Below are 20,476 nucleotides of genomic sequence, written 5' to 3' on the forward strand. Positions count from 1 at the left end.
TGGTCTGCCTCGGGTACTGGTAGATTCAGTCTTTCATATCCATGGGTTCTGCATCCGTGGATTCAACAAGCCACAGTCTGGAATATTCCAGGTGTGTGTGGGGGGGCAAATTCCAGGAAATTCCACAGAAAATTCCAAAAAGCAAAACTTTAATATGCCACACACCTCATACTACAGTGAATCCATGTAAATGAAATGACCAGTAGGCCTCCCCTGCCTCCTGCCTGTTCACAGGTCCTGTCTCTGCAGCACTCGCCTGAACACTGTTCTCCTCTTGTCCCCTTCATATATTATGTAGTTAGGCCCAGGATGTTACAGCTGGACTGCACACGCACAGACTTTTTCTCTTGTTATTATTCCCTGAACAATACAGTACATCAAGTATTTACAGAGCATTGACGTATTCGGTATTGTAAGTCATCTGTAGGTGATTTAAAGTATCCAGAAGGGCCGTGAAGCTTCAATGCAGATGCGATGCCATTTTATTGAAAGGACTGGAACACCCGCTGATTTGGGTATCCACAGGGGATCCTGGAGCCAGTCCCCCACAGATACAGAGGAATGACTGAATTAGATACACGGATTTCCTACAGGCTGTTAGACCAAGAGGAAATAGCATATGAGAGAAATGTACTTGGGCTCTCAAAACGTGTTTCCCCAACTAACATGTGGTATCACCTGGGCCCTTGCTAGAAATGCACTTCCATGCCCTGCAACCAGACCTCCTGAATCATTCCAGATGGGACCCCACAATCTCTATACACCCACCCACCCTGGTACTGGGAATTAAACCCAGGGTGCTCTACCACTAAGCTACATCCCCAGTCTTTTAACATTTATTTACTTATTTATTTATTTATTTATGACATGGTCTGATAAATTACTCAGGCTGATGTCCAATTTGGGATCATCCTGCCTCAGTCTCCCAAGTGACTGAGATTACAGGCAGGAGCCACCAAGGCGGATTCCACAGTATTTTAACCAGCCCTCCAGATCGTTCTGATGGGCACTCAGGTTTGACCACCATTGCTCTGGACCATATTGGTATGAACCCTTAACCTTTCTCATATTGGTATGAACCCTTAACCTTTAGGACCAAGTATGTACCTCCAAGAAACAGCAATTTGGGGATCTACCTACATTCTCAAAAGGAGTTTAATTTAAGTAAAATAATGGGACGGTGTGGGGGGAAGAGTGGGATGTGGTGACGTCCAAGCCATCCAGCCTAGCACTAGATGTTCTTTCGCCCCCTGAATGGCAGCACTCCAGAGTGCCCTCTGTTCCTCTTCTGCCCCGGCGGCCACTCCTGGGCATCCCCAGCCCTGCAGCCAAGCGGACAGGCCACCGGGCCCACCCGACAGGTCACAGAAGCAGTGGGGGCGGCTCCGCTGCGCAGACTTCGGGGACCCATTGTTTGAAGGCTATTTACAATCGCCCCGAGGTAGAGTGCCCACCTCTGGGAGTTCGGGATTCGAGGGTCCGGGACGCGCGGCTGGAAGCCCCGAGCCATCATGTCCACCCAGCCCAGCTACGCGCAGACCTGCGCTCCTCTCGGGCCCCGAGGGCGCGTCCGGGCTCTGCGGACAGACGCCGGTGAGTGTCGTGTCCCCATCCCCCTCCGCGGCCGAGCCGGGAGTCGGAGGAGCTGGGGGCGGGACGGCGCCCCGGGGGCAGGGCGGGCGTGGTGGCCGCGGCCCTCCGGGTGGGGGAGCCCGCCGCGACACCGCCCTCCCGGGCCAGCCAATGGGGGCCGAGGCGCCGGGCCGGGATTGGAGCGGGCGCGGGGCGGCCGGCGCGGGGGCCGGGGCGAGGGGCGGGCGAGGCGAGCGCTGTCAGCGCGGTTATAAGGGAGGGAAAAGTTCCTGCGCCGCGAGCCGGGCAGGCGCACGCTGTACGGCGGCCGCAGCGCAGGGCGGGGCCGGCAGGGGCGGCGGCGGCGGAGGAAGCCCCCCGGGAGCGCGACCTCGCTTCCCTCGGCGTCTCGCTCGGACCGCGGCGCGTCCCGGTTCCCGAGCACTTTTGCGCGCAGCCATGGGCGGCGTCGGGGAGCCGGGCCGGGGGCCGGGGCCGCGGGAGGGGCCCGTGCAGCTGGGGGCGCCGCTGCCCATCTACCGCTGGGAGCAGATCCGCGCGCACGACCTGCCGGGCGACAAGTGGCTGGTCATCGAGCGCCGCGTCTACGACATCAGTCGCTGGGCACAGCGGCACCCAGGGGGCAGCCGCCTCATCGGCCACCACGGCGCGGAGGACGCCACGGTAAGCAAGCCCACCGTGGCGGGGTGGAGCCTGGCCCTCGCGGGGACCTGGGTCTGGCACTGTGTCGGGTTCCCTCTGCGGGGCCTTCGCATCCTTCCTACCCTCTCTGACCTCTGACCTCCACACCGGGATCAGGAATTGGGATGGAACCCGGGCCTGAAGGAGGGTAAGGTCACCTCCCCGCATGGAGGACTGCTTGCCTGTCAGGCCACGGAGCAGGTCTGCAGGGAGGAAGGGGCCTAAGAGGTGGGTGTGCCCTGGCGGCCGACACTGCCCTAAGTGAGGGCCCTCCCTGTTGCGCTGAGATTCGGGAGTCCGTTTTGGGTCCCCCAGGCCAGGGCAGTCCTGCTGGGGGCTTGCCGGGTGCTAGGGGCAGGGTTGGGTCCCCAGAGGCCGACGGAGATGTACCATCAGAGGCTGGGGGCTGGGCAGCAAAGCTTGGGCAGGGCCTGGAGGTCTGTGGCTTTCCTCAGAGCTGCTGTAAAGCGCTTGGAGGGCCAGTGACTCACCTCTGCTGGGCTGGCAGCTGCACGTGGGAGGATTTTGCCAGCCAGGCTGGGTGGGCCTCATTGGGAAGCACAGTCACCCCAGGAACAGGCTGCCCCTTGGGGACCCTGGCTTCCCATTCCCAGCCCATGTCTAGACAAGGAGGGATGTGGCCCTGCCCGCAGGACTGGCTGGCTGGAGCCCAGTGGTGGAGCAGCCCGACCAGAGACTTAGCAGCCCTTTTCCTTCAGTCCCCCAACCTTGGACAATAGGGATTGAGGCCACAGTGCTCTGTCCTTGAGCGTCCAGGATTCTAGGTCGCCACACTGGGCAGCAGGAAGCCCTTCAGGAGCTGCGGGAATGAATCCCTGATGACGGCGCTTTAGGCAGCAGAGGATACTCAGCCTTGTCCCAGGACTTTCGGCATTCCTGTCTTCCCGCTCCTGACCAGGGAGCTGAGGGATTCCAGAACGCCCCTGAAACTCGAAGGGGACCGCATAGTCATGGGCTGTAGTAACCTGTGGGCCAGTCAGTGTGGGCCCGTGCAGGCCTGTGCGTGTGCCCACACAGTCGTAAGTGTGATTCTGTGTTTGTTTCTGCCTGGGAATGGCAGGCATGAGGTGTACACAGCCCCTCTGCCTGAGCTCCGGGCGTTGTTCAGGGGGTCTTATGAATGCCTGTTCTGGCCTTTTCAACCTGCAGGACAGGGTGGGGGCAGGTAAGGGAAGGACTACAAAGAACATTTATTAATCACTTTTTCCTGCTTGGTGCCAAGTGTCCAAATCTGATGGTTTTGTCATTGATTCATGGCCAGTAAGGCCATGTTTAAAAAAAAAAAAAAAAAAATCTTGGCTCTCTGGGCCTGAGTCCTGGCTCTGCCATGGGAGGCTCTGAATGGTCTTGAACCAGGCATGCCACTCTTGAGCCTCGGTTTGCTCATCTGTGAATTGGGTGGGGCCATGGCTTCTCAACTCTGAGGCCCCAAGGCTTCCACGACGTAGTTTCTGTGTGCAGTAAATGTTGGTGGCTCCCTGGCAGGAGTGTGCGCTATATGCTGGAGAATGCCGTGGGATGGCTATGACAGCTGAGCCTTTGCTTGGTGGCCCTGTCCGCTCAAACCCTAGCTATAATAGGAAGGGGTTGCCGTAGGCCATCATTTAGCTCCCTCAAGCCTCCGGACACTGGTTGGAGTTGCCAGAAATACCTGGTCTGCTCAGGTCAGAGGGGTTGAGAAGTGGCTGGTGTGGGGGACCCCAGTCTTTGTCCAGAATGGGCATACTGGGCGTGGGACCAGCCCAGTGCCAAGTATAATCAAGCCAGATGCCCCATCCCAGACCCTGGAGCTCAGGTGGGGGTGGGGCAGCCACCTCTCACCAGCCCAGCCACCCATCAGCTGTTCTCATGTCCAGGCAACAGCAGCCTTCCTGCCAGGAAATTCCCAGAGTTCCTGTGCCATGAAGTCAGCCTGTGGCCATCCTGGGATACAAAGCCTGGTGCCCTGGGGAGAGAGCTCTGGGCCACGAGCCAGGTTTATGTGAGAGTCACAGGCACCCTGCGACTAGCAGAGCCGGCCAGAGGGGGCTGAGGTCCAGCCACTGCTGGTCTTGAGTATTTAAGAGCCAGGTGCTGAGTACCTACTAAGTACCAGATTCTGAATTCAATGCTTGTGATTAATACTTTCTTTTAATCCTAAAATACTTTCATGAGACAGGCACTGTTCTGTTGTTCCCACCTTACAGATTAGAAAAGTGAGGCTCAGGGTGGCAAAGTGAAATTAGATGACAGGTTTGGGATTTGAACACACAGCCCTGCTCTTAAGCACGTGCTGACTGCCACATGGCTGTTCGTTTCCGTCATTCATCCATTCTTTAGTGACTGGATCCTTAAATGCCTCGGTGAGCGTTTCTGTGCTTCAAGATGCAGCTGTGAACAAAACATCTGGGGATGAGCTAGAAACAAGGCTCAGAGGTGGGACCATACTTCCTATAGCTAAGGAATGCAGCTTGGTGGCATCAGACAGCACTGGTGTGGGTAGGAGTTCAAGGGGCAGCAATCTCGGGCTCCTCCTGGCCGTTTATGCCCTTGGACGGACTTTGGCCTATTCTCTTTAGGAGGGGGAGCCGTGGGAATCTGATCTCTAATGGACAGAGAAAGGGCAGAACCTCCTAGGAGAAGAGCTGGGGACTGAGAGAAAGGATGGCAGGGACCTGCCTTCCCCTTGGGGAGGCCACTTAAAGAAGTGACCATTCACCTGGACCTCAAAGTGTGATGTGACCAGAGAAGAGTTAGGAGATGCCGTGGACCCCAGGACACTCGTGGGAGCCACTGGGGTTAGCTCTGTGGTGCTCTCAGCGGGGAGCTGACCTGGCCTCACACCATGATTCTTCCCTTCTGGGGTCTGGGTGCCCATCTGTGTAGTGGGGATAAGAATACGTGCATCTCGGGCACTTGTGAAGGTGGTGTCAGGCACCTGTGTGACCACTTACCGTGGGCCCCATACCCATACACACGGTGCATTCCCTGCCCATAGCTCCATGGGGAAGATGAGGGGTTTCTCAGCACCCCATTGTGCGCTTTGGGCTAAAGCACTAAGAGCTGCAGATTGAAGAGACCCTCTGAGCTCCCTGGCCTGGAATCCTCCTGCTGAGTAGCTTGCCGGGCCTGAACTCGGCTGGCGGTGGGCCAGCCAGTGCTGCTGACCACCAGAGGCTCTGCCTTAGTAATCCCAGTTCACAGTTACTGACCAGGCACTGTTCGGAGAGTTTTAGATGTGATAACTAGTTTAATTTTCTTAACAACCTTATAAGATGGGTCCTCTTATTCGCCTCTTTTGCAGATGAGGAGACAGAGGTCCAAAAGAAGTAATGTAATGGGACCTTCTTGGGACCCTGCAAGGGCAGGGCCTTCATCCTTGGGTTTGGAAGATGAAGAGCTTGGATGGAAGCTATAGAGGGTAGGGCTACGACTGGGCAGATGGAGGCCAAGAGAGGTCAGGTGGCTCCAGCCATCTGGATCCAGTGTCCACTCTGGTCCCACCCACCACATGGGCTTTCTTGAAAGTCCTGCTGCTGAAGAGCCCTCCCTGTGAGTGTAGCTGCCGCGGGCCGTGGGGGGCAATGCCCTCATCCACCCGGGCTCCTTCCCGGGGGCTGCAGGGCTCACTCCTCCCCTGAGAGGCGATGGGACTCTCCCACACCGTCAGGAATGCAGAGTGCAGAGGTGGGAACGCTGGTGACCTAGTGTGTCAGGCAGCCCTCCCTGTTCCCTCCTGAGGGTGCCCGGTTGCCAGGGCTCCAGTAGAGAGGATACCAAGCGCCAAGGCCAGTACCGGGTCAGCAGCACCTGTGGGGTCAAGTGTGCTGGCTGGAGGAGGACCTGTTATGCATGCCCGCCCTTCCTGGGACACCAGGGGTGCTGGGAGACAGGGGCACCAGCCCTTGAGCTGAGCGCTGCTGCAGACTGGAGCTGGTGGGCCACGTTCAGCGCTGTGCCTGTGTTTGCCCATTGCATGCCTCAGTTTCCCCATCTGTAAAAGTGAGGCACTGACGGTGCTTCCCCTCTGGCCTCCGGTGTGGGGTGCTGGGAGAGAATGGGGAGGGGCATTTCCGTGCTGGACCTGAGTTCCGGCTCTGTCCTCCACCCAGGAGAGCTGGAGAGACAGAAGTTTCCAGGGGGTGTTCTTGGCGACCCCAGGTCTACCCCCATCTCCAGCATAAGCCTAAGGAGGCAGAGCCAGACCACCCAAACCCCAGCGGCCCTGTGTTCCCTGCTCCGCTCCCTTCCTGACTGATCTGGAATGTTCTCTGTGCTTTGGCCTGTGACCAACACTTCCTCCCTCCCCCACTGCCTCTGGGGTAGAAGGAGGCTGCTCGCCCTTCTCCCGTAGCGGGAGGCGCGACTGGGACTCGATGGAGATGCAGGTCCCCTCTTCTGCCCGTGCTGCAGGCCCCTGTCAGCAGGCTCTGAACTCTACGTGGACTCTCAGGAAAAGGTCGCCAGGTCCCTCTAAGTGCTTGACCTGTGCCAACTGTCCTCTCAGCAGCCTGTGCGATGGGCCTTAATGGTTCCTGAAGCCATGCAGCAAGAAGGTGCAGTGGCTGGGGCTCCTTGGCTCCTAAGTGGTGTCTCAGGTTCCATCTTGGGTGGTCAGGCTCCAGAGTGTCCCCCAGCCCCCTGCCAGCTGCTGCGTGGAGAGCATGGGCGGGCTGCGGGCAGGGCAGGGGCTCTGGTAGTCAGCCGGCCCCTCTGAGGTTTCCAGCCGCAGGGCTGGGCTTTAGCTGTGTGCTCAGGAGGATGAACATTGCACTCTCTTGAATCCCAGCTCTGCCGCTACTAAGCGACCTGGACCAGCGTCCCTACCACTCTCCTCCCCACTTGAATGGCACTTCCAGGTAGGGGTCATAGGGTTTGACATACATTCTCCTAGAAGGATGTTTCTGGGCACATGGCGGGGGGCTCCTGAAGTTCCTTGAGACCCAGTCGACATGGCCCAAGAACTGCCCTCCTGTGCACCACAGCCCAGACTTCCAGCAGCTGTGTCCTGGCTGCTTGGGATAATGACTGGGCTCACCCCACCCCACCTAGGAGGCTCTCCGCTTCCCCTCTGGCCCAGGAATAGCTGCCCTGGGGAGACTGCTGAGTGTCCACAAGTACAGCTTCATAACCTGCCCTGGGTTCTGATCCAAAGTTAGTCAAATGGAGCTGTGTGACCTTGAGGAAGAGGCTTAACTTCTCTGAGTCTTCATTTCTGCATGACCCTGGGTCCTCGAACAGAGGCCTAGAGAGGACTAGGTCACATGACCCTGGCTAGTAGTCCAGAAAAGGCTATTTGCTGGTTTATTCAGCTTTGGTGTGGTGGAGGGTTCTACCTTGCCGGTGCTGGAGAAGTGCGGGCACCACGATGCCTATCCAGCCCTGCAACCTGGCCCACTCTCCAAGACCGCTGCTCCCTGCCTCCCTTCCCACCTGCTGGAACCCTGACCACAGTGCCCTAGAACCTTCTGACCTGCCCTGAGGGGGCTCACCCCTCTCCTTTAAGGGATGGACTTGACTGGAAAGCTGGGTCAGTCAGGACCAAGGAGAAGGAGTCAAGGAGGTCTGCTGCTTCCCCAGCACCTCAGCTTTCTAGCTCAAGGCGGTGGCCGCAGAACAGGTGGGAGGAGAGAGGGAAGGGAGGAGGAAATCCTGGAACCAGAGACGTGTGCGCGTTTGGGTCTGTCTGGTGCTCACGTGGGCCGTGACTGTGCGCATGTGTCCGGGAGTCTGAATCTGGCTTGCCGGGGTCGGTGGGTGAGTGTCTGCGTGTGTGTGCACCTGTGTAAGGCATAGCTCTGCCCTGCCTCTGTGCATACCTGGTCTGTGCACAGCCAGGGGAGTTTCAGATCACCCTAGACTCTCGCTCGGCCTTTTTTCGAGCGGGGGTACGAGGGATTGAACTCAGGGGCACTTCACCACTGAGTCACATCCCCAGCCCTGTTTTGTATTTTATTTAGAGACAGGGTCTCCCTGAGTTGCCTAGTGCCTCACTTTTGCTGAGGCTGGCTTTGAACTTGGGATCCTCCTGCCTCAGCCTCCCGAGCCACTGGAATTACAGGCGTGCACCACTGCGTGGGGCCTTGCTCAGACTTTATAGCAAAGAAATTCTGGCTCATGTTACAAGGTGGATGAACCTAGAGGACATGATGCTAAATAAAACAAGCCAAATGCCAAAGAACAGATAGCATCCAGCTCCCCTTACAAGAGGTCCCAGAGTGGTCAGATTCACAGAGGACAGAGAGGAGGGTGGATATTGTCAGGGCTGGGGAAGAGGGAGCGGGGAGTTGGTGTTTACAGGGCCTAGTGTTTCAGCTGGGAAAGATGAAAGCGTTCTGGAAATGGATGGTGGCCATGGCTACACAGCACAGGTGAATGTACTTAACGCCACTAAAAATTAATGCTTAGCAGCCCAGAACCAGACGGGCCTTGAAGTCTTGCTACCTGGGTTCCCCCAGGAAATCAAGGCCAGTAGGACAATGGACTAGGTCAAGGTCACACTGTAGGTGGGTCAGCAGAAGCAGTCTTCCCAGCCCTCACCAACCCCAGCTCTCTGGGGAGCCAGAGCCCAGACAGCAGAGGGCAGGAGATGGTGGACCGTCCATGCATGTCCTCTAGAGGGGGCTGGATGGGCCTGAGAGCTTCCTCCCCACAGAACTGCACAGGGATATCCTGGCAGTGATAATCCTATTACTCTCGGGTTCATTGTCTTTTTAATTGACACTTAATCAGTGCACATATTCAGGGGTACAGTGTAATATTTCAACACATGTATACAGTATGCAGTGATCCGATCAGAGTAATCAGCCTTTTAGCACTGTCCCTGGTGACTGCAGCCAAAGACATCACTTCTCACCTGCAGAAGTGGGTAGGCTCGTTAGCCCCCTGTTCTCCACCTGCCTTCTTCAAAGGTGCTTACTTCCGTCAGCATCTGGGAGGCCCTTCAGTCACCTCTCCCAGGCCCGTGGGGACATGCTGCCCAGGCAGTTTCTGCAGTCCAGCTTGCTGTATGGCTGGGACTCACCCAATCAGAGGGAGGCTCTGAAAGTTAAATAAAAATCTGTTGGATAACTGTGAACAATTAATGGGCCAACTACAATACCACGCACAAACAATGATGGTGCCAAGAGCAATACCGAGATGCAGCTGAGACCAGGAAGGCTCAGCCAGTCGTGGTGTGAAGTTCAAGTTTACCCGCCCTTCAACCGCCACTTCCCCAACGGCTTTTCCCCCTCGCTCCTTATTTCACCCCATCTGCCTTGTCCTGCACCCCTCTCCTCTTTTTTCCCTTCTGCAGGCACCCCACCCCACCCCAGCTACTATTCAGAATCACAGGAATGTTAGATTACTCTTTTTTTAGACTTTTATCCTAAAACAATTGTACTTTGATCTACTTTCAAATCAAATGAGTTTAACGGGTCAAGTGTCTTCCTCGCACATCCTCAGAACTGTGTGTCCGGCTACTGGTATTTTCCCCCCAGGGTCCCAGTGGTCCTTAATTACAAGGCTCCCCACCCACACCTATAATTCCAGCTACTCGGGAGTCTGAGGTAGTTTAAGGCCAACCTGGTCAACTTAGCAAGATCCTGTCTCAAAAAAGACCAGTGGATCAAGCTCAGTGGTAGAATGTCCCACCCCCAGTTCTGGGGGGAAAGGAAAGGAAGAAGAAAAGGTATAATTTAGAGAAAGCTTTTCAGAAGAGCCAAACCCTTTCAGGAAAGGAATCAGTCTTCCAGGGATGTCTTTCTATAAACCCAGATTTTTATACTTTCAGCCGTGTTTGGAGAAGGTTGTGTACTGGGCAAAGCAGATGGGGCACAGAAGGCCAGGCGCCTTGAGCAGGGTACCTGGGGCCTGGGGAGGACAAGGGAGGGTCCCCTTGGTCCTCTTGACTGCTGAATGCCAGCTGATTTCTCTCTGTCTGTCTGCCCATCCATCAACAGCCCTTCCGCCCTGTCTCTGCCAGCTGCTTCTGGGTGCTACTCCAGCTGTCTGTCTGTCTGTCTGACCACCTGACTGTCTGCTCTCCTCCAGGATGCCTTCCGTGCCTTCCACCAGGATCTCAATTTTGTGCGCAAGTTCCTGCAGCCCCTGCTGATTGGAGAGCTGGCCCCAGAAGAGCCCAGCCAGGACGGACCTCAGAATGTGAGGGGGACGGTGCTGGAGGGCTTGGGGACACTGCCACATTATGCTGGAGGCTGCAGGGTCAGAGCTGGGTTTGCCACCCCCGCCTGGGCAGACAGTCGTAGTTGTAGCAATGCCCTGCAGAAGTCAGGGCTCCAGATAAGACTTGGCCAGGTGCCTGCTAGATGTCCCCAGGGGAGGCCTTTCCCTGCTCCGTGCCTGGCAGCCCCAGCCGATGAGGGTTTTGGTGAGCTGAGCCTGAGGCTTCCTCTCCTGGCTCTCTCCACTTCTCACCCGCGCTGCACTTTTCTGGGGTGGGGGAGACTCGGCCCTCAGCCAGTCCCCCAGCTCACGCCTGGCTGGGGCTCTCGTTCCTCCGCCCTTCCCCTTCACCCACACCTCTTGGGCCAGCCTCTCGGAGGAGTGGCTGGGACCTGGGGCGCTGTGGAGGCTTCTGGGGAGGCCTCACCTCCTCAGCTGATGGGCCTCTCTGCCACGGCAGGTCCAGCTGATTGAGGACTTCCGAGCCCTGCGCCGAGCAGCTGAGGACATGAAGCTGTTCGAGGCTGATCCTACCTTCTTTGCTCTTCTGCTGGGCCACATCCTGGCCATGGAGGTGCTGGCTTGGCTCATCATCTACCTCCTGGGCCCTGGCTGGGTGCCCAGCACCCTCGCTGCCCTCATCCTGGCCATCTCCCAGGTGATCCCCGGGCTACCCAACAGACAGGGCCCAGCACCTGTGGGTGCGGGAACTTATTTGCTCAGTGAATGGAAGAACTAAAGAGTGAGCTGCCAGAGGGCCGTGGGGTGTGCCTGTGGTCAAGCGTGTTCTCCACGAGCTGAGGAAGTCCCTTGCTAACAGATCCTGTGTCAGAACAGGCCAGAGAGCCCGAGGTCACAGCCCCGTGGCCGACCTGTGTAGGGGAAGACCAGGGCAATCCCCTCCTGCCCACCATAAAGGGTCATGGCTGAAGCCCCTAAAACAAAAGACAGACTAACAGAAGAGCAGATTTATTTGCCCATAGTTTTATGGGACACAGGGGTCTTCAGAGCAAAGAACCAAAGACGTGGGGGGCAAACTCTCCGTTTTTACACTTAGGGCCCGTGAAGCAGGGTAGCCATGTGGAACTGGACAAGAAGAGCATGAGCCAGTGGAAAGGGACCGAGCAGGGAGGCCCAGCCAGTCCTGTCCTTTGAGGTGCTCTTGGGCAGGACTCCCTTCTGAAAATGGGGGTCTATGATCCACTGTCAGATAGACAGGTTGGCGCTCCGAGACAGGGAAAGGGGAGGCACGCTGCGCCTGGCCTTGGAGGAAGTGGGCTGTGTGTTCTGTGCCCACCTTGGAAGTCCTAGTTTTTATGGCTTGCCTCTGGAGGAGGAAGCCGGGACAGGAAGGCAGGAGAGAGTTGAAGAGAAACTTCGCTTTTGGGGCTTTCACTGGGGCCCTGATGTTCGCAAGGCCCTTCACCCCGCTGCCAAAACTCAGTTACCCTGGATTGTAAAAACAGGAAGCGGGCCCTGGGGACTTTAAGTGGTGGGGCATTTGCAGTGGGCATAGCCCTGGGAGCTAGAAGATCCCTGAGGCTCAGGACTGGGGTCCCCTGCAGCCCGTGCCCTCCTCTGTCCCTGCCACGCCTCCCTCCTGCCCTCTCCTGACCCTGCCTCTCGCCCAGGCTCAGTGCTGGTGTCTGCAGCATGACCTGGGCCACGCCTCCATCTTCAGGAAGTCCCGGTGGAACCACGTGGCCCAGCAGTTTGTGATGGGACAGCTGAAGGTGAGGGCCAGGGTGGGATGGTGGCCAGTGCAAGTGAGGACGGTGTACTGGGCCTGCCCGGCTGAGTGGGTGCAGTGGAGGCGTGGCCTGGCCGCAGTCCTGAGCCCCCCTCCCTGCAGGGCTTCTCTGCCCACTGGTGGAACTTCCGCCACTTCCAGCACCACGCCAAGCCCAACATCTTCCACAAGGACCCCGACGTGACCGTGGCTCCTGTCTTCCTCCTGGGGGAGTCATCTGTCGAGGTGGGTGGGGAGGGACATGGGGACATGGACACCCTTAGGCCAGGCCTGCAGCCGAAGGGACCTGGCAGTGATGGAGCCCCCGACCCCCCTGGCCTGGCTCTGGCCCCTGTCCTCATCCCTACGCTGGCTCCAAGCCCAGCCCCTGCCCCAGGTGCTTCCCTCCCTCCCCATCTCCTACCCGCTGGGACCAGGAGCCCAGTGCTAGAATCTAGAGTTGCCTTTGACCTTGGCCCCAGCCAGCCCCCTGACCTTGGCCTGGAGAGCTGCTCTCCCCAGCCGCCGCCTGTCTCCACAGTACGGCAAGAAGAAGCGCAGATATCTTCCTTACAACCACCAGCACCTGTACTTCTTCCTGAGTGAGTGTACATGCGTCCTTCTGGGGGTGGGGACGCGGCAGGGCCACGCCTGGGCCTGCACTGTCCTCCCCACTGACCCAAGGTGCTTGCTCCCTGCCCCTCCAGGCCAGCAGCCTGGGCTCCCCCATAGCACCAAGCCTTCTGCCTGGGAGCTGCTCCCCCACTTCAGTCAAACCCTGCGTGGAGCTTTCCAGGCCCCAGGCAGCACAGGGTGGCCTAGAGCATTCGGGCAGTTGTTCCGCAAACAGGGACAGGGCGAGGATTCAAGGGCAGGCGCGTGTGGCGCTGGCCCCTGACCTGGGAGTCGGGGAAGTGGCAGGGCAAGGGCGAGCCGAGGGAGGGAGTGTGGACCCAGCTGGACGGGACCAGGGCCAACACCCCCGGGGTGTGTGTGGTGTCACCGGGCGCCCACCCCGTCCTCGGGCCCCAGCCCTGCTCCTGCTCTCTGTGCCCCCTTCTGTAGTTGGTCCACCGCTGCTCACCTTGGTGAACTTCGAAGTGGAGAATCTGGCGTACATGCTGGTGTGCTTGCAGTGGACGGTGAGTGGGGACCTCTTAGGACCAGTGACCAGCCAGGGACAGGGTTTCAGCCCCCAGCACAGATAGGCATCCAGCATGCGGGCGCGTGGCGGGTGGGCGTGTCCCAGGCAGGTGTGCTCCCTGACGCACGACAGCATTCCCCTCCCTGGGCAGCCCGTGAGCTGACAGGCAGGGTCCTTGACCTTTCACCCAGCTGAGAAAATGGAGGCCCAGCGAGGGGCAGTGTCCTATCCAGGGCTCCAAAGGCCCCGGCCCCTCTTCCCACCCCTTGTGGCCTCCAGCCCTCAACACTGAAGGCCGCTCAGCATTGCCTCCACCCCCTGCAGGACTTGCTCTGGGCTGCCAGCTTCTACTCCCGCTTCTTCTTGTCCTATGTCCCCTTCTACGGTGTCCCTGGGGCACTGCTGCTCTTTGTTGCTGTCAGGTATGGCCAGCACTGTGATGGCAGGAGTGGGGAGGTCACACACAAGCAGCAGGTGACCCTGACCACAGTTCTGGGCAGCCTCCAACCGCCCCCGACCCCCATCCTCACCCACAGCAGTGCCACCTCCCTGGGCTGTTGGTGGAATCAGATAAACACGAGGGGCAGGACCTTGTGGGTGGGCAGGTCGTCAGAGCAGCCTGACTTGCAGGGCACCCCCGAGTGTCCACCCTCAGGAGCAGGGAGTCTCTGCGCTCAGCCTCACAGGGGGACACCGTCCATTCAGCTTCTTTAAACCCCAGCGAGGGAGCAATTCCACAATCCCACAGTGCTGGGGCCACTCCGGGGGATGGCCACGCTCCAGCCTCCACTCTGGGGGCCTCAGTGGTGAGCTGGACGGGGACAATGCCCAAGACTCCCCACAGGGTCCTGGAAAGCCACTGGTTTGTGTGGATCACACAGATGAACCACATCCCCAAAGAGATTGGCCACGAGAAGCACCGGGACTGGGCCAGCTCTCAGGTGGGCAGAGGGACAGCGGGCGGGGCGGGGTGCAGTGGAGGCCCAGCCAGGAGCCAGTGGGCACGGAGGGACGGGACGGATGCCAGGGTCCGGATTCCCAGCCCGCGTCCCTCACCTCCACCCACCTGCCCCGGCAGCTGGCGGCTACCTGCAACGTCGAGCCCTCCTTCTTCAATGACTGGTTCAGCGGGCACCTCAACTTCCAGATCGAGCACCAGTAAGTGTGCCCTCAGGGGTTGTGACGGGGAGGGGGTGAGCCCAGGGGCCCAGCCGAGAGCCCTCCCCCATCTCCCATGGGGAGGCTGAGGCCAGAGCCCTGGGTTCACAGGGGAGCCCCCCAGGACAGGTGGTGCATGGGGCCTGGGAGGTGAGGAGTGGGGCCTCCTCTGTCAGCCTCCCTCAAACGCCGGCTCCTTCCCCCAGCCTCTTCCCCACTATGCCAAGGCACAACTACCGCAGGGTGGCCCCGCTGGTCAAGGCGCTGTGTGCCAAGCATGGCCTCCACTACGAAGTGAAGCCCTTCCTCACCGCCCTGGTGGACATCGTCGGGTGAGGCCCTGCCCAGGCCCCTTGGTTCTCGGAGGTTCCCCAGGGCCACGCGGGCCCCCTCCCGGCTGGCATCCAAGCCTCTGGGTCAGCCTGCACCCTCCTCCCTTGTCCGCATTCACTCACACAGTGAGACTTCGCGGAGCACCTGTAAACACCTCAGCGGGCGACAGGTGGAGGGCCCTGTCTTCCCAGGGCTGACATTCTAGCAACAGAAAGCGAGTAATTAAAAAACAGTAAAGGACAGAAAAAGTGAAAAGTGTTCTGGCCAAAACCACAACAGGGCAGGTGAGGAGATTAAAAAGATGTCAGGGGTGCAGTTAACAGGGTGGCAGATGGGCAGCGTCAGGATGCCAGCATGGGAGCAGAGAGAGAGAAGCTGAGAGGGCTGACCTTGGGGCATCGGCAGAAGAATATTCCAGGCAAAGCACGCAGCAGTGCAAAGGCCCTGAGGTAGGAGCAAACTGGTGTGTAGGACCTGACCTATATCTTGGGAAGAGATATGGCTAGGAACTCACCATGGGCAAGAACTCAAGCAGGAAGACAGAGCAGAGGCCCCTGCAGCCACCCAGCCGTGGGGAAACCTGGAGGTGGGAATGGAGCTCAGATTCTGGGTCTTCCTCCTCTGAGCCACTGCACATGCTGTTCCCTTTACTTGGATGCCCTTCATTCCCTACTGCTGTTCAGACATGAGTTTCTCCATGATTCTTCCCAGCCTGGGCCTCTGGGTCCCTGCCATTCAGCATAGCCCTGTTAAAGCCCTGGCACAGGGTTTCCTAGTGAGTCATTGATATTTCTGCCTCCTCTGCCTGATTTCAGGCTCCTGGTGGGCAGATTCCATGTTCTATATGTGTTGGGTCACAGGGCCCAGGAGAAGGCAACGGGAACTATGGGGGAGGAGGGACAGGCCCCCAGGCTCCTACCCAGACTTGACTTTGTCCGCCCCTCCCCTCCCCACCTGCATTCCATCCAGCTAATGGGTGCCCAGCCTCCTCTGCTAACCCACTCCCTGGCCCCCAGCCTCAGGGGGAGGGGACTCACAGGGTCTGGGGAGCCTGGGGGGTTGTTGGTATCTTGCAATTGAATCTCCACACCTCCCAGGTCCCTGAAGAAGTCTGGCGATGTCTGGCTGGATGCCTACCTCCACCAGTGAAGGCAGACCCAGGAGGCAGAGAAGGGGTAAGGGCCAGGGCCTCGGCAGCCACGAGCCAGCTCCCGGCAGGACGGACAGCCCCCCCGCGCCCAGCCCGGGCTCCTGAGTGTCCTCCCGGCCCTGCTGTCTTTCCCTCCACCCTCTTGCCTGCCTGTTCAGCAGCTCTGTGGCCGTGGCTCTGGGCCCAAAGGACCAGGGGTAGAGGGCGGATACCCAAGCCACGCGGGAGCACAGCATGTTTTCCTAGCGCAAGAAAAGGGGGGAAACTGTTATTTTTATATAAAAATCAACCCAGATATATTACGGAGCGGAGTGTTGAGCTTGCATGAATTTGGGGGCTGGAATCGGCCCTGGATTCCCCAGAGATGTTCAGGCCCTGGGGCCATCATGGTACGGAGGAGGATTGGCTGGGGAGCTCCCCGCCATGCTTGGGAGGTGACAGCTGCTCTCCTTCAGGTCCACCCAGGGCTTGGTCCCTTCCTCTTCATGGCTCACCAGCAACCTGGCGAGTTGCTCTGGGCTGTGGCCCACTTTACTTCCCTGGGCCCGAGGGCCGTGTTCAGAGCATGGCCTTGCTTCTCTGGCCCTGCCCCAGCCTTGTTTTGCGGCTCTGCAGGAGATGGGGGCACAGGGGGCTGTGTGTGGTGGGCCACCTGCCAAGCTTGGAGCTATCTTGGCACATCATGTGGGAGTGGCATTGCGGCCCATGGGTACCTGGGGCCAGGTGCTTGCCCGCGGCTGCCACCGTGAATGAGTCAGGTCCTTAGGGCAGGGCAGCTGCACCCCTGCGCCCCAGGAGTCTAGGAACTTGTCCTTCTCCAGCCCTCAGCCTCCTCAGGAGCAGTGGGTACATTGGGTGTGTGGCGTGCAGTTCTGGGGAGACGCACTCAGTTTTGCCTTTGCTACGCACACACACTGAGCTACGTCCCCAGCTGGGGAGGGCTTGGGGTTTCCTCTTGGGGTTTCCTGAAGGTGAGAAGAAAGGAGAGGTGAACTGCTGGGCCCCTCTACTCCCAGCGCCGACACCCCAGCTCTGAGCTGAGCTGCAGGGCTCACGTGAAGACATGTTGGTCGCCTTAGATGACAACAGAAAACCTGAGCTGCTGGGCTAGGATTTCTCTGAGGGCCTTTCTGGTGTGGGAGCAGAGGTCACCCCACCAGCCACAGGGATTGTCCCCACTCTGTCTGGGCACCTGTTGGTGCATGCTGGGGTCCTTTGAGACATGGAAAGGTCACAACTTCTGGTTATGTCCTTAGTGGGGGGCTCCGTGGGAATGGAGCTGGGGAGATGCCCTCCCTACCCCCAAACCCGCCCACCCACAAGGCGACCCCGGTTGTCTCTTCTAGGGAACTCGTGAGCTTTTCTTCCAGGACCTAAGCCCCGTAGCGTGATGGTGATCATGCTAGCCCCCAAAACTCGGGCACTTATTCTGTGCGGGTGCTACTGGTTCCATGGATTCCTGGCTCTTCCCCAGAGCTCGCCTTCTGGGAAGTTCTCCCTAACTCCAGGACTCTCCCCCGTCTGCTTCAGCCCCGGGCCGCAGTCTCTGTACCTGGAACATGGACCTCTTAACAGCTCCCCACATCCTCCCTGCCCAAGGTGGTCCCAGCCGGAGCTTCCTGAGCAGGGCCAGGCGGAAGCAGAGGGGGATGCCCATCAGCAGCCGGCACCTCCTGGCCCACCCTGGTCCGCTCCGTGTGGTTTCCACCAGCTCCTTCCTGGGGTCAGATAGACCTGGGAGACGTGGGAGTGGGCTGGGCCCATCCCTGCCTCCGCCAGCACTGGAAGCTGTGTGACCTTGGGAAGTTAGTCAACCTCTCAGCCACAGTCCCGCTTCGGAAGTGATGGGGAGGAAAAGGGATGCGGCAGGAAGGCTCCTTGCCAAGAGGGTCCCATGGCTGGGCTCACCACGAGCTCTGTGACCCAAGACAAGCCGTTGGCCTTATCCGAGCCTCATTCTCCTGCGGAGAGGATTGAATGCACTGCAAGGTACTCACTGCCTCAAGTGCCAACTTGATGCCCAGAGATGTCCCACCTGCAGGGTTTCTGCACAAGCTGGCTTCCTCTGTGGGCAGTCCCCCTCAGTCACCGCTTGTCCAGACCCGCTCACCCCTGGTGTCACATGGGCACCGTGAGCAGGGATGGCTTTGGACGGCATTCCCTCCATCTCCTGCCTGGCAGGGTTTGGCCACACCCTTGCGGATGGGCAGCGGCATTCCAGTGGTGGTTGGGATGCACTTAAGATATTAAGTGGCGCGTGCCCGTGATCCCAGAGATTTGGGAGGCTGAGGCAGGAGGATCGTAAATTCAAGGCCGGATTTAGCAGTTTAGCAAGGCCCTAACAACGGAGCAAGACCTTGTCTCAGAAAATAAAAAAAAAGGCTGGGGGTGTATGTAAGTCCGTGGTAAAGTTCAGTTCCTGGTACCAAAAGAAAAAAATTTAACACAGGAGGGGGAGGGCGGGGATGCCCCTACCCTGAGGGACCACCGAGCCTGCAGCGCCACCCAGGGGCACCCGGAACACCTGCACCACTGTGGGGTGGACTGTGCTCCATGCTGCCTCTGGCGGTGGCCTCTGGAGATTTGCACTCTTGTCTGCAAATGGGGAATTGTCCAATAATGTGCTTGAGAAGGACCCTTGGGGAGACCCCTATCCCCAGTGGCCACCCCAGTCTCTCTCTACGGCCTGAAACCCATCACTGACAGGTCATCTCTGCCCTTGACCCCTTCGTTCGCCATGCTGGAGCCCCTGGGAACGGGCCACTCCCCTTCCCTATCTATAGGATTCTTACTCAGTCACAGGGCAAAGACTGACAGGCAGGAAGGACCTTGGTGGGGCCTCTGAGAAGGGAAGCCCTAGGTCCCCGTTTTTATTGTCTGCACGAGAGTCCCGGGCCAGGAAAAAAAAAAGAAAAAAGCCAAATGACCGAGGGAAGCAGCGCCTTGTGCGTTTATTGTTCCTTCAACCGAACGACATCTAAGTCTCCTGAGGACAACTCGGAACCAGCCCCGCCCTTGTCCTGTGGGAGTGAGTGACCAGTGACCAGGAGGCAGACAACAGGCTTTGTGACAGGACTCTTTCCCATGCCCCCTTCCCGGGAGACCGCCACGCTGCCAGTATAGGCCCCTGCCAAGCTCCAGGATCCTGGCACTAATGCTCTCAAATACTCGCTGTCAAGCCAGGCGATTTGGGAGAAAGACCTAATTGCTTTCAAAATCCAAAAAAATGCATTTCTAATGGCAGAGGACAGTGATCGTGACCCCTTAGCATGCTGCGTGGCTGCGTTTCCTTTTTTGCAGGAAGCCAGTCTGGTTAGAAATAGAATGTGGTCAGAACAGCACTGACATGTGCAGTGAGCCTTCCCCTCTGCTTCTTTGCAGTTCGTCACCAGGCGCCCTGCTGGCATCCACAGCTGGCCATTTCCAGCTCAGACAGTAGAACAGACCATCCCTAGAGGTACTTCCCTCTGGGGATGGTGCCGCTGGGTCAGCTGAGGAGTTCCGATGGGCCCAAAGTGCATGGCAAGCCCAGCCCAGCCCAGGTGGCTGCCACCTCTGCCCTGCTTCTTGCCAGAGAGCTTCTGAATGTCCAGTAGGACATCTGAGGAACTTGCCAGATCACCTACTGCCTCCCAGCCACCAGCTTCAAACAGCCCAGGCTGTTTGGCCAGCCCCGTCTCTGGGCCTGGCGCCCAGCACGTGCCCACAGCACCCATGAAGCTGATATGGTTATCTCAGTAGCCACCCTACAAAGGGTGAGCTCTTATCTCCACCTGGACTAACTGCCCTCCACCACCTCCACCCACTCTGCCAGCCACAGGACCTCCCGGGAGCGATCTGACCTCCACGTGATGAAGCAGGGGAGATGAGATGAGCCAGCAGACTGGGTTAGGGGCAGTCTTCCTCTGTGCCCTGCCGGCTTCAGCTGCCATTGCTGTGTGGCTCAGGCCAGCTTTTCGCCCTCTGTCCTCAGTCTCCCAGACTGTGAATGGGTATCATCAGGGCTTGCTCACTCGGACTTTGAAAATGAGGGTGTCACAACTTTGGCAGGGGGCAGAGTCAGAACCCACAGTTCTGGGGGTGTTGGGCAGGAGCCATGGCTTAGTCCTGGGACAGGAGGGAGCCGTTAGGCACAAGGCAGATGGGGTATCCCCAGCTTCTTGACCCAACAGCAGTTCTTCAGGGCAAGGGAGGGGCTGGGGATGTCACAGGGAAGATTCAAGTACCCATGGATCTGGACCCAGTCTACCTGGTGCCTACGCAACTGCAGGGTCCACCTCGTCCTCTGGTCCTCCCCACTCTCCCTCTCCCCAGGTCCCTGGTGGTCATGGGTGACGAACCCTGGATTTCCCGGTGACAGGGACTGGGCTGGTTGCTCTCCCTGCCTGGACCATCCTGGGAGTCAGCGGTGCCAGGAGGAACCCATGCACGGGAAAGAATGGGAGGCATGTTCTCCAAGGTCTCCAGCCTCCGGGGCTTACCAGGAAGGCGAGGTCTCATGGTGCCGAGATGCGGGCGTCCT

The 20,476-nt window shown here is 58.7% G+C and overlaps 1 protein-coding gene across 3 annotated transcripts; it reads left to right on the forward strand.

Moving 5' to 3' along the window:
- The first annotated feature begins 1,845 nt into the window (after nt 1-1,845).
- On the forward strand, nt 1,846-16,260 carry FADS3 (fatty acid desaturase 3). 3 transcript variants are annotated; one of them, XM_079105141.1, is made up of 12 exons: nt 1,850-2,256; nt 10,309-10,419; nt 10,901-11,098; nt 12,072-12,173; nt 12,293-12,415; nt 12,711-12,771; nt 13,235-13,311; nt 13,638-13,735; nt 14,158-14,254; nt 14,392-14,471; nt 14,678-14,803; nt 15,902-16,260. In XM_079105141.1, the coding sequence occupies exons 1-12, from the start codon at nt 2,032-2,034 to the stop codon at nt 15,951-15,953; spliced, it is 1,350 nt and encodes a 449-aa protein (XP_078961267.1). In that variant the 5' UTR covers nt 1,850-2,031; the 3' UTR covers nt 15,954-16,260. The 3 variants fall into 3 exon arrangements, with proteins under 3 accessions (XP_078961268.1, XP_078961269.1, XP_078961267.1); XM_079105142.1 differs by lacking the exon at nt 15,902-16,260 and having other exon boundaries at nt 1,846-2,256; nt 12,656-12,771; XM_079105143.1 differs by lacking the exon at nt 15,902-16,260 and having other exon boundaries at nt 1,847-2,256; nt 12,122-12,173.
- Nucleotides 16,261-20,476: the final 4,216 nt, after the last annotated feature.

This window comes from Sciurus vulgaris (genome assembly GCF_902686455.1).
Source record: "Sciurus vulgaris genome assembly, chromosome: 11".
Lineage (NCBI taxonomy): Eukaryota > Metazoa > Chordata > Mammalia > Rodentia > Sciuridae > Sciurus > Sciurus vulgaris.